Source organism: Bacillus rossius, chromosome 1, assembly GCF_032445375.1.
Source record: "Bacillus rossius redtenbacheri isolate Brsri chromosome 1, Brsri_v3, whole genome shotgun sequence".
Classification (NCBI taxonomy): Eukaryota; Metazoa; Arthropoda; class Insecta; order Phasmatodea; family Bacillidae; genus Bacillus; species Bacillus rossius.
This window is the reverse complement of record NC_086330.1, coordinates 340,834,592-340,852,372: the sequence shown is the minus strand read 5'-3', so window position 1 is coordinate 340,852,372 and position 17,781 is coordinate 340,834,592. Positions and strand designations below refer to the sequence as shown.

General features: G+C 38.2%; 1 protein-coding gene across 3 annotated transcripts in view; it reads right to left on the bottom strand.

The window, feature by feature from the left end:
• The window catches only part of LOC134528127 (protein spaetzle), a 156,460-nt gene extending 139,168 nt beyond the window's left edge, over positions 1-17,292 (bottom strand). For all 3 annotated transcript variants that reach the window (XM_063361439.1, XM_063361442.1, XM_063361440.1), the window contains exon 1: positions 17,063-17,292. In XM_063361439.1, coding sequence (XP_063217509.1) covers positions 17,063-17,110 — 48 coding nt within the window. In that variant the 5' untranslated portion in view covers positions 17,111-17,292. The remainder of the gene's footprint in view (positions 1-17,062) is intronic.
• Positions 17,293-17,781: the final 489 nt, after the last annotated feature.

Here is a 17,781-nt window from a genome sequence, read left to right as displayed (position 1 = left end):
TTCCTTGTGACTGGCGACCGTCTGCGAAAAAGGTCGTTGCCTTATTTGACTGTGCCACTCAGGAAGCGTTTTCTTCCACAATGAAGATTACTGTGATTGGTGTTGTAACCGTCGACACGTACCTACCTGGAAGAAACTCAATCAATCACGAAACACAGACGAGATACTACAGTTTTTTTTTTTAATCTCAGCTAGTTTCGGAACCTTTTCGCGAAATATGCATGCCCCTAGTGATGAGTAGAGACCTGCAAAATTCGCGGATTCATTGATCTCTAGGATAGACTCCACAGTCCTTTAAATACTCGCGGAAATGACACCTGTTCATTGGCTACTGACGCGTGAGACGTCTCAACTAAGCTGTCCACAATTCGGCACTTTCTTGGTTTAGTGTTTCCCATTGGCTCACAGTTCCCCGAATAAAATGTGGGCCAATCGCAGAAGCGGTACGAAGGTATCGTTGTTTTGATGCTAGCCTATCGCGAAATGAATCCGCGAATTTTGCATGTCTCTAGTGATGAGCTATGATTTCACAGCTTATGCAATACATACTGTATATGTTTCTGAAAGCAACCTCTCAATCAAGGAATAAGAAGGGACTTGAAAAAAAATATTTGCAAAAATGTCCAAAAAACTTCCGTGAACACGAAGGGGTTTGGCCTGTCGCATTATCAGTCTCAACATGAGTCACTTCCTGTGTAGCTTGTTGTTCCAGGTGTTGCGACTGTTCACCCCGCATCACCAAAATAACATACCTCCTTCACCGAAATATCAAACATTTTCTCAATAACCCCCACCCCTCGCCAAAGAAATATCAATATCACTGCACTCTGAGGCACCATCCACAGACGGAATCCAGCGTACATGTCAAAAAATATTAGGCACAAAAGCATTGCAATGAACAAATGCTGAGCCCACATGCAATACCATGGTGGCCACATGCACTTGAATATTTGAAAAGCGGGATTTGTCCTTGAATTTCAACTGTCCCTGGAAACGCTGTAAATGTGCTTGGATTTTGGCATGTGTCCTCGAATTGCATTGTTTCATAAAGTGATTTTACCCCGTAGAGTGAATAAATATTGTATTCTATCCATGTTTGAGCCACATCACGGTAATCAGCAATAACTGAGATATTTATACGCTATTGGTGGTGTCCGTTTCTTTGGTCCTGTATCAATACACATATGAGTCTGTATAACATTGCTATTTTCACAGCTGTTTTAAGGTTAATCGTTTCTTCTAACACATTTAATGGCATTAAGTATTATCACTTTTTTGCTATGTTTATGCCTTGAATTATTTATATGTTATTTCATTTACTGCACCTCGAAAACACAGTATTGGTCCTTGAAATTCTTGAAATGTTCCGAATTTATCAATCATAATATTTGTGGCCACCCTGAATACGCGTGACACAAGTTAATAGATTCAATACGAGCTGAGCCTTTGTATAACCATTTCATTTGAATTCCCTGACCTGGAATGTATTTCCCTGAATATTCCCTTAAAGAGTTATGGGTTCGAACATCAATAACCAATGTGAAGTGGCGATTTTATGAAAAAGTGTTAAGTTTTACTTCGTTCAAAAACAACTTTTTCTGCTTCAATGCATCTACTTTACTGCCAAGGCATTTAAAACGTTAATACGCAAGGACAGGAAAAATTTTTTGATAAGACTAAAATTCAGATTGTGCTGCTTCTGCTATTGACTCAAAGTTTGCATGGAATACTCTGGGCCAATGAGAAACTCTCAGCCGAAGAAGTGTCGAATCACAGGCTGCCCAGTTCAGACGTTACACAATTCGGCAACCAATGAACATGTGACATTTGCCCGAATATGTAGAGGACTGTAGAGTCTATCGTAAAGGTCATGGAAACAGCGAATTTTTCCAGTCCCTATTAATATGTAAGAGTCTTACATACTATTAATATGTAAGAGTCTTACATATTAATAGGCCACTGGCTGGTTTTTGACTGGCCCGTTGTCGTAGAGCTGTGTGTCAAAAAAGAATTGTGCTCCACTCATCAAAGCAATGCAGGGGTGTACATGTTTTCATTCTCCCTTGCGACCAAAAGAATCCCCGAAGTTTCCCGATCTCCAAGGATTAGCATTTGGTTCAATTACTTTTTTAACTTTTCCACGAGCGTATCGTTAGTGACAGCCCTTTTTAAACTTTGTAACTGCATAGTTCGTATTCTCCAAACGCCTGCCACAATCCGGGAAGGAATAAGTGCGTTTAAATAGATGAAAGGAGGCTTTCATTTATTTTTTTTACGCGGCCATCGCGAAATGTTCCACGCAACTGACGGCACTGAACGATCACACACGAAAAAAAATTTTTAACTGAGCGTGTATGGGACTCTTAAGGGTGTAGTATCCGAAATTATTTTGCTTCTATTGTTTCGTGTTTTTGCACATGATTTTAAATAAATTCATCATATCAGGAATGCAAAACTGTATTATTCGCAAGGGGGGCCACCTGAAATTCGTGGACGGGGGGGGGGGGGAAATAGGGCGCTTCCCCAGAGTATTGCGCGCGAGTTATAACCAACACAAATCATTTCTGGTTGGGGGGAGAACGTATTTCGTACACTGCCAATATTTTGGTCTAGTTGCATGCTATAAGCAGAAAACTTTAAAATATACTGAAATTTATTCATAAAACATAGTTTTTGACGTTTACGTTTATCAACATCGTTTCACGGTCACGATTTTGAAAGAGTAAGCGTTCCCTTCGGTGAGGGGCTTATTAATTTCTGGGTTGGGGGGAGGGGGGGGGGGCGCCTGGACATCTCGGAATCTACTCGCATGCGTGATTGTTTTTAAAACACGTTAACTAAATAAGTCCTTGTTAAATGTTTTTTTTTACCAACTTAAAGTAAAAATGTTATATCAACTGTAAGTAGTATGTAAATATTGTAAATGTATGTTCGGCAAATGGATTCTGGGTGTGGAGCCGGGGCCGATGTCCGCCACCTTGGATTGTGATATCAAGGTGGCCATCTTGGATGACCTTGACCTTTGTCCTTCCAAATTTATCCAAAAATTGCCAAAAATCACTTCGAATTCCTTAAGATTTGCCCAAAATTCGCCAAAATTCACCAAATTTCCTTTTTTCTTAAAAAAAAAAAAAACATTCTGCCAAAAAAATATTGAAAATCAAACAAAAATATCTATTTCGAGAGGAAAATTCCCGTTTAGAGGGAAATTTTCCCGTTTTAGTCCTCAAAAATGTCAACGGCTTGAAATTTCCTAAATGCGGCTTAAGAGTCCTAAAAGCAAGCCGCCATAAGCCGCCGAGGTCATGACCTCGACAATTAGGATGTAATGACCGCCATTTCAAATTGTGACATCAAGGTTGCAATTTTCACCAATATGAGTTTTAGTAGAAGACACCTTTTATACTTTATAAACAAGTTTCATCCACAAGTAGTTTCCTGTGATAGAAAAAATAAATGCTCCAAGAGCAACTGTTCTTGTGACTCTTGGACTCCAAGATGTGTTTGGTTTCTCGCTTGTGACCAAAGCCTCAACGCAATGGGGAAAAAAAACAGTATGATGGTATGTTATAGGTGCGAGTGGTACAGGTGAAAGTTGTTTTGAGTTTGGAGAAAGTTAAGGCCGGTGCTAGTAAAGTTCAAAGCACTAGACCTCCAGAAACTTAATCCGTAAAAACTCGGCGTGATTTTGCACCCCACATCAGAACCTCACTGCATATACGTGGATATTAATATCGATAGTTACTCGTATCTTTACGCCGTACAAGTAAGGGATATAGAGGAATAAATCTGCAATACTCCTTTTTTCATGTAATAAATGATCCCTGAAATTGTATTCCAGAAAACACAGAAAAACGGAAATATCTGTGGCTATACCAGGATTATATACCGTTTTGACAACTAGTTTGGGAAGTGCCACCATTACTGGTGAAATACTTACTAATATTATAAATGCTAAAGTAACTCTGTCTGTCTGTCGCGCTTTCACGCCAAAACTACTGAACCGATTTAAATGAAATTTGGTACACAGATAGTCTAGAGCCTGAAAAAAGGACATAGGTTACTTTTTAATGCGAAAAAATGGTTTTAAGGGGTTGAAAGGGGGGGATGAAATATTGTATGGAAGTATCGTAATTTTTGAACAAGAAGCGTGAAACTTATTTTTTAGGCTGTTGAGTCGATATAAATAAATATTACATTCAAAGTTTGTAAAAGTTTTACCCTCAATGGTGTAAAATAACAATAGGGAATAGGGGATGACAGTTTTTATGGAAATATGTAGGTAAAGTTTATGTGAATGTTTTATAAGTTTGCGACAAGAGACAAAATATTAGAGCTATTCTAATGTAAAATTTACGGAGTCATTAACAAAATGTGAAACTGAAGTTAACGCGAGTAATAAACTTGCCAGCACCGCGCCGTACACAATGAGCGCTGAGCAGCCGCACGGGGGTTGGTGGTGGGGGGGGGGGGGGGTTTATGAGCGCGGCGTGGTACGGCGTGGTGTAGGTGGGGAAATATGCCTAAGTGTGCTTATCCGAACGGGCAGACAAGTGAGGGCAGACGACTGTACCACAAGCATGCGAATACTGATTTTTTTCCGCTGCAAATTAATTATTATTCACTGCAAATTGATTACAATTTGATTTGCTTACACGATTTTTTGTTTATTTAATTAATGTTCTTCGTGAAATACAAATAACTTTAAGTTTTTGGGTTAGGTTATTAAATATGTTTTTCTTTAGTTGGGTCATTGTTTAGTTTATTTCATTCGTCAAAAGTAGATTACTTTCGAATTTAGTTAGATGTTATCAAGTCATTATTATGTGTTGTACATTTGGATATTAGCTACTTAAATAAACTCATATAAATACTTTATACCTTATGTACTTATATACTTAAATAATTTAATAAGCTCTTTGCAGTGAAACACTGTAAATAGCATGTGTCTTATTTGTAAAATAATTAGCCTAAATAATTAAAAATGCTACCCCAAGACACTATTCCACGCGGACGAAGTCGCGGGCACAGCTAGTAAATAATATAAATACGATCATCACCGACTCACTGACTGACTCTGTAACGCTATCTGAATTTTTGTTTGTAAACCAGTTACCAAGAAATAGTTTGTAATACTACAAGAAAATATATTGTAACTTTTTGCAACACATGCCTATGGTTATTTTTGCATACATATATTAAATATGGTTTTCGAGATAATACTGAGTATTTCTTACGAAAATTTGCGCATAATTCCACAGTTTGACTTTTTCATTCCATGTTTTAATTGATTTTTAATTGCGTCATGCGTACATTGATCGCTGATTGGTCTATGTGACCATGGAAAAGATAATCCAATATTTAATAATTGGACTTAATTTTTTGTTTTATTATGCTTATGTGCGAAGTTAATACTGGAAGGCTATTCAGGAAACGGTTTACAAATAACTTTTAACTATTGAAGGTACTGGGACAACACAAAGCATGAATGCCCGGGTAAGAATTCGAACCCGGCATTACTGCGAATCCCCCCACCCCGTAATTTTACGAATGTTTTTTGACGTGACAACGTCTAATAAATCGATGAACGCCGGCTGCACGTACGAAAAAGTGTCACGTTACGTTCATTGTCCCGTTACGCTGTGTCCCGTTACGCTCATTGTACGCTTGCGCCGCATCTATCTCTCTTCCACTCGATTGGAACAACCATCGATTTGACTTGTTCAAGGCACATTAAACTTGAAACACTCCCATTCGTTTCCTACTTTTCCTATCATCGTCCTATCCTTAACAGAATAACACAGATTGGAAGAAGTAAAATAGCAAACATGTATAAAAGTTGTAGTTAAAATAATCTCTTCGTTAAAGTAATAAACACATTTGAATTAATGAGTGCAAATAAAAGTAAATTTATCAATTAAATTGTAGATTTCATTTCACTCCCTCTTTGTATCCATACAAAATAGTGATAATTCAATAAAAATGATTCAATTTTATTCATGAAAGTATGCAATCATTTCATCAATGTTTTGTTATGACGTCACGTTAAACTATCGTCCGTAAACCGACTTTACAGGCAACTAATTTTTTTATAGTGTAGGTAGTTTCCGGCTCGGTGGGTTGTCGACCCGAGCAGTCGCATGAAGTGCCCTTCAGACGCGACAGACGTCGTGAGTCACTTGCGAGCAGGTTTAAAAGGCTCATTGGCGCGGGCTGGCTGTGTGAAAACGAGAACCCTATCCTCCCACAACGAACCTCACGTTAAGCCCTTGTCCGAGCTGGCAGGCAGCTTTGAAGAGCCGGTGCCAAACAAACAAAAGACGGGCGACGGTGGAAAAGGTAAGCCTGGCGCCTCCCGGGAGGCCATTAGCAGCATTTGTGGCGAGACAGGACTGGCTGCTACTGCTACGGCAGGTCTCATTCTTAGTTTGCAGCAGGGGGGGGACACTTCATAGGGTATAGCAAACGCATTTTTCTAGTTGCTATACAGCTTTATCCAACATCTGAGCACAAAAATTATAATCAAAATGCCACGTTGATTAAATAATTATTACATTTGTTTTAACATTTTATCAAATTTATGGCATAGTTATGATATAGTTGAAATGAAAATAATATATTTATGTAAAAGAAAATAAACGAGTTTTCGTTGGCACGTTGAACCACTTGTTTATCCATCAACACCATAATTAATGGCGTCGGCGTTGAATTAAGTGATATTAGGTTAATAAAAAATTTCTAAGGAAATTTTGTTTCAATCATGTTGAAATAGTAATCTCGTTAAATAATATCAATGATTTCATGAACTGCTTTATAAATCACTGTTATGAAACATGCCTGATTCAGCTACGTGTTGTGTTAACTACTGCTACAACAAGAGAAGAGATAATAATAATTAACTTTACTTTAAGTTTCCGCTTGACGAAACTAGGTATGTGTAAATTATTAAAACGAAACAAAATAAAAGTTTTGTGTAATTAAAATAGTGATGAGCATTTTGTTTTCATCCCCTACAGAATTTCCTCTTTTTAGGTAGTGTGTAGTCGCACATTGAGGACAAGCACACAATACATAAATACTTAGGTACTGTTCTAAATGTCACTGAGTCTCAAATTCTGCTCAAACTTGCTGCTTATGTACTTTAATTAGTCTAAATGTTTTGTATGAATTTTATTTTTAGGTCGAGAGGGAGGTGTGGGTAAAAATTTCGTAATGCGTATCCAAGTCTATCCCTTGATACTAATAAATGGCATGATCCTGAATACATTGATCCTGTGGTAATGATGCTTGCTGATTTAACATCAATTAAAACAACAAGCATCATGTGCCACCGGATAAATCATACATGATCATGCCAACAGGATCAAGGGATAAACTTGGATACGTGATACGGAACAATTACCGAGGTGAGGTTTGCGAAAAAATTAAGTGTCTTAAATTTTTATGTTGAAATTAAGGGTTTTTTTTTTCCTTAATTTATTGCTACACACGTGTCTTCAAGAAGTGAAGATACGATAAAGATTTGTACTTTCACCTAATCCATAAAGAATTAGATGCCATTGGTAACAGCTTCATTTCAGTTTTTGTGGAAAAATTGTACATCATAGGCAGTGTAAATTTGCCAGAAATACACATTGCCTGTGTTAATGATTATATACTTCTGCACGTTTTTTTATGCATTTTGTTCGCGATTTGTAATGCAATTCGGTAGGTACCTACGAAAATCCTAACCTTAACTTCAATCAACGTGATTCTACTAGAAAAGAAATTATTTCTTGGACATAAAAAAAGGCAGCGATTTATTATAATCCGAAAATATGTTACATGTTATGCATTTTAACAAATGTTATGCTACGTAAAGAAAACATTTTTAACCGAAATGAGGTTAAGTCAAACACTGTCCCGAAGGTAAGAAATTTACTTATTTTTTAAAAATATTGCTCTCCTAAATCATATATGTTACGTTTACCGATATTTAGTTAAATGATTTGCTTATAAGGGGAAAAAAATAAAATCAATATTTTTATAAATATTTATGCATGCACGAAACAAGTCACAAGCTTGCCAACATTCAGTTGAAGCTGCAAATTTCCCTACTATTCAAATTATTGTTTTAAGCATATTAACTGCAAATTGTACTTTCTAGGATCAATGTTGTATTTAAATTAAAATTTACTTATAATTTGAAACTTAAGTCTTACTCCAGAAGGTACTTTATCTCGGTTTTAAGCCATTGCAACTTTGTTTTAATGTTTGTCAAGTTTGCGTTTTTGTATAGCAACTAGGGCATTTCTGAATAAAAAAAACGTAGAACTGCAATAGCATTGAGTGTCCACTCTGTACTAGTACTTTATTTACTCTATGGTTTGCAGTGAGCACTTAAACGGGCATTTACCATGGAACGAGTTTGTTCTGAAGTTGCAAGTCAACTGGTTAGCAACTGCATAGCATAACAGATCGCAGCTGCACAAATGATACACTATAAAACTTGTTTAATAGCTTGAAAATAACTCGCTACGTAGAATCACTAAAGATGCCATCACGTGACGAATATTGCTGAATAAATTCAATACACCTACAAATCTGCAAGAAATTGGCGTTAAACTTCATTATAACGAGAAAAGGGTCGTTTTCACTTTGATTTAAGGCATGCCCATGGCAAACATTGTACTCGTCATCTCCCGTACTTTTTACCTGCATGACAATTTATTTCTCTTTCCAATGCGAGATATCTGCTATTAGCGCTGTCCTTGTTTCCGTGTGTTCTGTTGCCAGATGGAAATAAAGAGCATAAAAGTTCTAGACACAACTTATTGATTTATTGGGGAAAAATGTTGAAATGTGCTTAAAAAATTATATTTCTAAGAAACTAATTGGATTGAGATATTTTGAAATACATTTTCTTGTTGTATTTTATCAAGAGCATCTTATGATAATTTTCATATATATATATATATATATATATATATATATATATATTTATATATATATATTTATATATATATATGTATATATATATATATTTATTTTTTTTTTTTCTTGGTTTCAACCGTTTGTCATAAATTGTTTTTATAGCTATAATATTTAAAAATTTTGGGTATAGTTTGATCAAAGGAAGTGATTAATGGAATGCCTTATTATTAATAGAGACCGACTGCTACAAATAGTTTCTCCTGTAAAATAATAATTATGGCTTATAATTTAATAGTTATTTTTCTTCCGCAATGTAGCTATGAAACTGTAAAAAAAACTATCATAAACACACTATTTTATGATCTGATAGAAATCAACAATTAGGTAAAATTAAAAATACTAAAACTTATTACAATTATCGATAGCACACGAAATACGAATTTCAATGTTAACTGGCTAGTTTCAATCTAGCAATAGTGGGCACCATTTGGTATGTACCGCAATCTAAGCATGAGACAGAGTATACCTAACCGCGCCAGCCCTCCTTGCAAGCCCAACCCCCCCCCCCCCTCCCCCCCTTCTGCTCCACAGACAGATATCCTGCTGCGGTATTGTCTGAATAAAGGCCCGTCTACAATTGCAATGTCCCAAATTGTGTCCGACGTACCCTGATCGCTGATTGGTCCACGTAACCCTCTGACGTCATGGGACGCGATGGTCCGAATGCATTAGTCAACTTGAAGTTTTTTTTTCCATCTGCGTCATTTTTATCAAAGAATGCTAGCTGTTTCCGGTTCCCGTTTAAAAAAAATTGAAAAGAGGAAATAACGGACGGTTCGTAGGGAAGCCAGAATACCAAAAGACGAAATACTGATTTACCGCTATCCGTTTGCGATCGGTGCTTTTCAAAGGTCGAAAACAAGAATTAATTTTTGGCAGTGTGATTAAAATTAATTTTTTAGCATTTGCATTTGCCTTACCGAATAAATACATATTAATCAACTCCTACAACTTTCACAAGTTAAATAAATATTCAAAAATTAGTTGCGTTTTCATTTACAATGCATGGAAAAAAATCTAAAAACACTTATTTCGGAGCTATATATTTACTACGCTCTGGCAGAAATCGGACATCGGATATAACAATAATTGTAAAAAGGGCAGTTTTCCGTGCATCAATGTGACGTCATTCACATTAGGATACATTCACGACCCCCGCACCTTTTTTTTTCTTTTCCGAAAGGTTCGGACTAAGCCCGTGAATTTATGATAGCTCTATTTTTTTTTTTTATTTTTTTTTCACAAATGTTGTCACCAGATATATTATAACAATCACTACTCGAATTGCCTAGCTGTTAAAAGTAACGCAATTGATTATAATTATAAATAATTGCGTAACACTTTACTGCTACCAGACAACTCTGAGAAATAACAGTAAAAACAAGAAACTGAAATAAACAACAAGTCATGCGAGCCCAAGCCTCATAAAAACGTTTAAATAAAAACATTCATAGCAAATAAAAATCACAGGTTTTATTTCAACAAGAATGTATCCACTCCACTGCATGCCAAGGCCGTGTTAAGAATTTGTGACGCATCAGTATAATGAGCTAAATTTTACTACGCATGAAAGTAAATGCTCACTCCAATAGTTTTCTATACAAAAACTATAAAATAAATTATTACACGAGCCAACAACGCTGTCAGTATTGGCCATTTAAAATATTCATTTTGGTCGCTCGCCCTCAAAATTATCCACTTTAAGGGGAAAGGGGTAGTAACAGAAAAACGACATATTAATTTTTCACCGTTTTATATTGAATTTTTGCCTTAGTTAAGACAAAGAAAGCACGTTAAGAAATTTAAAAGACCATAAATTAGCTTATATTAACAGTATTATTACAGTAATGGGCGTTGATTGGGGGGGAGGAGGGCAGGGGGGCCCGGCCCCTAGAATTAAGAAGCCCCTCACTGAGGGGGCCCGCTTGCGCTTGCAAAATCCTGACTGTGAAACGGGGTGGATAAACGTAAACGTCAAAACTATGTTTTATGGTAAACTTTCTGTGTATTTTAAAGTTTTCTGCTTATTGCACGCATATAGGCCAACATATGGGTGGCATACAACCTAAAAGCACCCCTTCCAGAGATGACTTGCGTCGGTTACAATTCACGCCTCAAAACTCTCGGGTCGCCTTTCCCCACCCCCTGTTAATCCTACAGATTTGCGTCCTTGATTACACTTGTGGTCAGTAAAAAAAAAATTAATAAAATAGTCAAGGCCAATGACTTCACAAAATGAAGTCTATCGGTTCCCATCTCACACACTTAAAATACGTTGATGATTACACAATCGTGTGTGTAAATCTAAGGGACTTAAAAAAAAATTTTTGCAATCTTGTATTTCTTGAACGTGTGGTTCATCCCTGTTTCTTTAAACGCAAAATACTAAATCACGAATTACGTAATCATTGTTCTACACGAAGGAGGGTCACGTGACATAAATAACGTAGCTGAAAGCTTGTCATGGCTCAGGGTTCATGGATTTTTGGTCTGATCACGTGTCTGACCGACAGGATAACAAGCGTGCGAGAAGGGATGTAGAAACGTCCACCCTTCTTTTTTTTCCCCAGCTGTTGTAGCCAGCAACGACAACGCAGCTACAAAATAAATCTTCCACTGACAGCACTAACTCATGAGGTGCCCGCCAATTCAGTATTTGTGTTAGTGAGCTGGGATGATAAGTGCGACGCTCGTATCGCCTCTGAACTAGCTCGCAGTCTTCCCGTAGTTCATAGCGGTAACCACAACATTATATGGGGAAGAAATGAAGATGATGGTGTAATGCAAGGTCCTCGAGTGCGTTCAAGAATCTGCACCGGTTGTTTTACGCCTAGAAATTATCCTGAATAAAAGCGTTTTAGCCGTTTTCACTCTTATAAAAAATACCGTCTGAAAACGAAACACGGAAACAAAACTAAACCACCACCCTCGGTGTATTCTTAAATGCTTTTCATGAACAGACACCTCTCAGATAGCTTAAGTGGTTTTCAAATCGCGTGGTTTCTACTGAAGCTATGCAGAGCCTCAGGAAAACCAACGCGATCTAAAAACTACTCAAGATATCTAAGTGGGCCCTGTTTATGAAAAGCATTTAAGAATTCGCTTAGGGCTTAAAAGTACTTTTGATTTCGGATTAAGTTTTTAATCTTTGTTTTTAGAAGAGTGATAATGGCTAAAAAGCGTTTTTTTTTTCGGAGTAATTTTTAGGTGTAAAACAACCGGTGCAGATTCTTGGAAGCACTTAAGGGACTTGCATTGCACCTTTGTCTTCATTTCTCCGCCATCTAATTTTACCATCACCGCTCAAATTTTGCAGTTTTCCTGTGACGACGAGAAGACTGCGCACCAGTTCTAATCCTTGCGCTTAGAGACAGCACCGCGCTAGAAATGCCAGCGAGCGTCGCATCCCAACACACTAACACACACCCGGACTATAGAGCGCCCTTAAGGTTTCATCTCATACGTCATGTTGATTTTTTTATAATTTTATTGCCATTAATATTGATTAAGGGGCCCGCCTACCTGGGCACACATACGGTGTGCAGAGCTTCAGGAAAAACAACGCGATTTCAAAACTACTCAAGATATACGAGTGGGGCCTATTTACGAATAGCATTTAAGAGTTCACTGAGGACCGAAAAGTACTTTTAATTTCGGATTAAGTTTTTAAACTGTATTTCTGTAAGAGTTAAAATGGCTTAAACGCGTGTTTTCAGAGTAATTTTTAGGCATAAAACAATCAGTACAGATTCTTGAAAGCACTTAAGGGGCTTGCATAACACCTTTATCTTCATTTCTCCGCCATATAATGTTACGGTCACCGCTCAAATTTCACAGTTATCCTGTGACGACGAGACGAATGCGCGCCAGTTCAGAGACTTGCGCTTAAGAGGCTATACCGCGCTGGAAGCACCAGCGAGCGTCGCGCTTATCATCCCGCCTCACTAACACACATACACCCCTGACGAGGCGGGCCCCTTAAGGTCTCTTTCTGAGAACGTAACACATTACTTCTCTTGCATTTGTTGTTTCATTGCAAATAATTTTAACATGGCGATATATAGAAATACCGATATATAGCTAGATGTATTGCAAAGTTTTGCCATCCCAACTGGCGCGAAGAAATGGGAAGATCCATTACGCGGTTGTTGCTGTGGCAAGACGAGGGGGGAGGGTGGCTCGTCACTTCAAAAGGTTCTTTACTTTTATAACGACCCTTGAATGTCATACGTACTTGTCCCCGGAGATGACATCACGAGGGCTGTACGAACTGAAAGTGAAGTATGCAAGAATACCTACGAGTAAACGAATCTGTGTACTCCGCACGTACTTACTTCGAGTTGAAGATACGTCACCATTTAAAAAACGATGTTATATTTGATATCACATTTAAGAAATTAAGGATACGTAACATCATTTTACTTTATGTTTTACTAATTATGATAAATTGAATTAAAAAAGTATTTAAACGGTTTATAAGCAAGTTTCACCAAATACATGCGCACACACATCGGTCGAAACTACAAAACGAGGTAGCTTCGCAAAGTAAACTGCCGTTAATGTGTAATAACTAGTGGTGTATGAAAAATTACCAATTTTCGTTAAACTTGTTTTTTTTTTTTTTTTCAATACAATTTACTTGTTGAAAAAAAATATGTAAACAACATGATCGGCTGTCGAATGCCGTTTGAAGAGGCGCAACATTGAACTAGTGCTGATTCGTCAAGCACACCACAAGTACAAGTGAAGTACGCAATGCCGCACGTACAAAACTGCGTAACTGAATTCTGACATGGCCTGAGCTACTCCCAAATTTTTGGGTGTCCCGCAGACATGACGTAACCCATCCATCAGGTGGATACAAAACGACTTCACGCAGTAACTTTTTTGTTTGTAAAAGGAACAGAAATATTCATGTATAATTACAGATCTGCATTTGTTTTTTGTTTTTTTTTTGCATCTACGCGAAAACAACTGTGTCAGTTCAAAATAGTGTCCACAGTAAAACTGGGTTCAGATTCTTACCCGGGCATTTATGCTTTGTTTGTTCCAGTACCTCCAACAGTTAAAAGTTATTTGTAAATCGTTCCATGAATAATATTCCAGTATTAACTGCGCACATTATAAACATTATGCCTACAACAAATTAAAGTCAAATTGTTGAATATTCTATTATCTTTTCCGTGGTTTTAAAAACAATTATGCTTGAAAGAAAAATTTATTAAAATATAGAATTATGCGCCAATTTTCGTAAGAAATACTCAGGATTGACTCGAAAAACGTATTACATATATATGAAAAAATAACTATATAAATGTTTTGTACGAAGTTGCAATATCTTTCTTGTAACATTACAAACTATTTCTTGGCAAGTGGTTTGTAAACACACGGAATTTTTTTTGTGTGCATGCACGACCACCCCGTGTTCTAGATTATTATAGTCATTCCACAAGGCTAAAACTGAGCAATGATTAAAGTCGGCACAATACAACGCTTAAGTCCTTGCTTACAAATCCCTATCTCCGAGAGAAACTGCAAAATATATTGCGGGCGTGTGAGTTTTTCCTTGCGGGCAATAAGACACTATTGCAATCAAGCGGCTCCTCAGGCTAGCGGCTTGCGTAAATCAGCTTCTACACAACTGATTACGACAGCGCGGCGGCTAACAGGCCGCAGTAAAACAGGAAACAGTAAAAAAACAGCGGACAGACTCGAGCAAGTCCCTTCGAGGGACTGCAAGGCCACGGTGGCGATATTCAACTTTTCATACCAGTTCACAATTTATATCGTGATCCCTACTCAGTATTCTATTATAAATGCGAAAGCGTGTCTGGTTTGTCCTTTCACGCAGCAACGCAGCAACGGATCGACATGATTTTATTGATTTTTTTGCTCGTAGATAGTTTATGGGTCGGAGAGTGACATAGACTACATATAATTATGAAAATTCCATCCCCGAGGGAGTGAAAAAAGGGAGAAATTCTTTTTATGATAGAAAATCATAGGAGGTATGTCATACACACACAAACAGTGAGATTGTGTCATTTCTCTACGTCCGCCACACGGCCATATAGTAAGGTCTGGCAACCTCCTATCCTTCTCTTTGGCGAAACCCATCCGCTTAGTGAAACTCGCAGCTGCTAGACGGCTCGTGGCAGTCTCGTGGCAGAAGGCAGACGGGGCTCGTGCTCCGGGCGTTGCGTTTAACGAGGAGGGGGGGGGGGGTAATGGCAGAGTCATGTTTACTATAGTTTTTACTTGAAAAACGTAGTGTTTGAACACTCACACATACACAAAGTTGAAGGGCAGATCAACTGAATTATTTGTATTGTAAAATACATACATGTATGTCGTCAAATATTAAAAAAAAAAAAAAAAATGGTATTTTCCGCATTCTATCCAACTTGCGATGTGTTAAAAATGAAAATACTGCAAATATATATATTTATTTACCATCTAATTTTAATCAGAAATATTTGTAATAGTGGAACTAACATGTGGTGGTGATAGGAGGTGTTGTCGGGCAAGATTTTGATTTCGTTAGTTTGAAAAATAGGAGGGAGGGGGGGGGGGGCGCCAAGTCGAGATCTTGCCACCGGGTGTAAACCAGTCTAGTAACGTCCCAGACCTTTGCCAGGCAAAGCCCGAAAAATTTCGCTTTCTAATACGGCGGTATATACATAGGTAGTCCCAAGATGCACTCGATGCTTTCTTACGTACAAAAATAATCTCACCCAACCTCACGCGGCAAATAACGCGTAATTCCCCCCCCCCCCCCTTCCGCAAGTGAAAGTGTAAAATTGCCAGAAAACTGGGTTAAATTAAGTAAAACGCGTTCCCTCCACTAAAATATGGCTAAATCTTACACAATAATATTTATCGTGCTTATGCGAACGCCACAAAGTCACTCTTGAGACCACGCGTGAGTCCTCGTGGACTGAATTAGAATGAATATTCTTTCACTAATTTTAGTAGTCCTATTTAAATATTTTGTTGTTCTATTTTCTCACTGTGATTATAGACTACGTTCTGTATTCAATACTAGTCTTTACTAGTTTTAAATAAAAATAATTAAGCAAATTATGTTTTTTTTTTTTTAAATAAATCCAACACAATCAAACAGATTAACTATTTACACTAAAAATACGCATTTTGAGAAATCTGAAGTTTGATTAGGGAGAAGGGGGTTCGAGCCATTTCTCACATCTCACCAAGGGGGGAGGGAGGTAGAAAAATCGCCAAAATCGCCTCACGTAAATTACGGCTTTATGCCCCCCCCCCCCTCCCTCCACCAGCCAACAACCACCATCCCTGCCATCACGCCTTTTCCCACACAAAACATTCTGGGAAACCTAAGATTCACAGCGTCTTTACACACTTGATTGATCTGTAAACATGACCTCCATAGCGCATTTGTACGACTTCGGAAAAATGTGCCACGACCAAATAATTCTCCCATTTGACCGGTGGTAACGGTTGGCGACATTGGGTGGGCGTTCGGTCTTATTAAAAACACGTGTTATTTCACCGCTAAAAAAACACCGTGATGCCGGTTCTGCGATAAGTCGTAGGTATTTCTGTCGTTGTGATATTCGCAATTCTTAGAAAAAAAATCCACAGTACCTGACAGGTAAGTATTTTTTAAGAGCGTATCAAAAACAATAGTAAATAACACGAGACTGAACAAAGAATTCTTCTTGAACAGAAATATGAATCTATTAACACAAAACCTACTGCATGAATCAAAACAGAGTGTGTAAGTAAGTTGTTTTGATCCACGTAGTCTCACGTCAGCGCTTATTGGATAGTCGTGGCGGCAGTCAAAATTTCTGCGATTATCATTCTACTTTACTCAGAAAAACCCTACGACTACTCTTACGGCCCACGACTCACTGGGGAACAGACTTGAAACGTTTAAAGCATGTCACCGAAACCTCTCCGAAAGTCGTGCCAACGTGCTAGTGAGACGGGACCATCAGAGCGCGTGTGCAGCCGGGGACCACCTGCGGGTTACGGACCGCGCGAACCAGTGCTAAGAAGGAAACAAAACAAAACACGAGCAGGTAGAAGAAAGAGCTTCTGTACTCACCGCGACCAACAACAACAACGCTGCGCCGACGCGACCGCGTGGCGTCATCTCAGGCGCCGTCCGTGGAAGAGACAACGTTAGCCACAGTAAGAAAAAAAAATAAAATATAGTTCGAACAATTATTTAAATTAACGGCCGGCCGGTGCGCGATGAGATCGCCGCGCTGCACGCGTCCCCAGTGGCAAGAGCGCGTACCTCCCAGCTCAGCAGCCAGCCGACGTCTACCGGCGACCGCTGCTTCCTGCCTGTCCATATAGCCTCGGTCGCCAGCCGTCCACGTGACTCGCTACTACCCGACCTGCAAACATCCGGCGTCTTCGCCCGTGGCTTATTCCTTGCCCGAGTTTACGAGAATGAACGGATCCAGGCAAAAATAAAAGTGAAAGGGGAAACTGAACGTGAGAATTAAAGTCAATTTTTTTTTAAATATTAATTTTAATAAAATGTGTTTGTATGTGGCGAGGCGAAGTTAAAGCGATACTCCCTCCCCCCCCCCCACACACAAAAAAAAATCCCTAGAATGTACCGAGATTATTTTTAATGATTTTGTTTACCCCGATAGGACGAAAATTTCAAGTACATTAGTATAAAAATCAATTCAAGGGGAACCTTAAAGATGTGCGATACGTGCATATCTCGTTTACAGCTATGGCCACTGTATATTAAAAAATAATACGGCCCGACGAAATGATTTGCCCCCGTGCCTTTTTTTTTTCTCT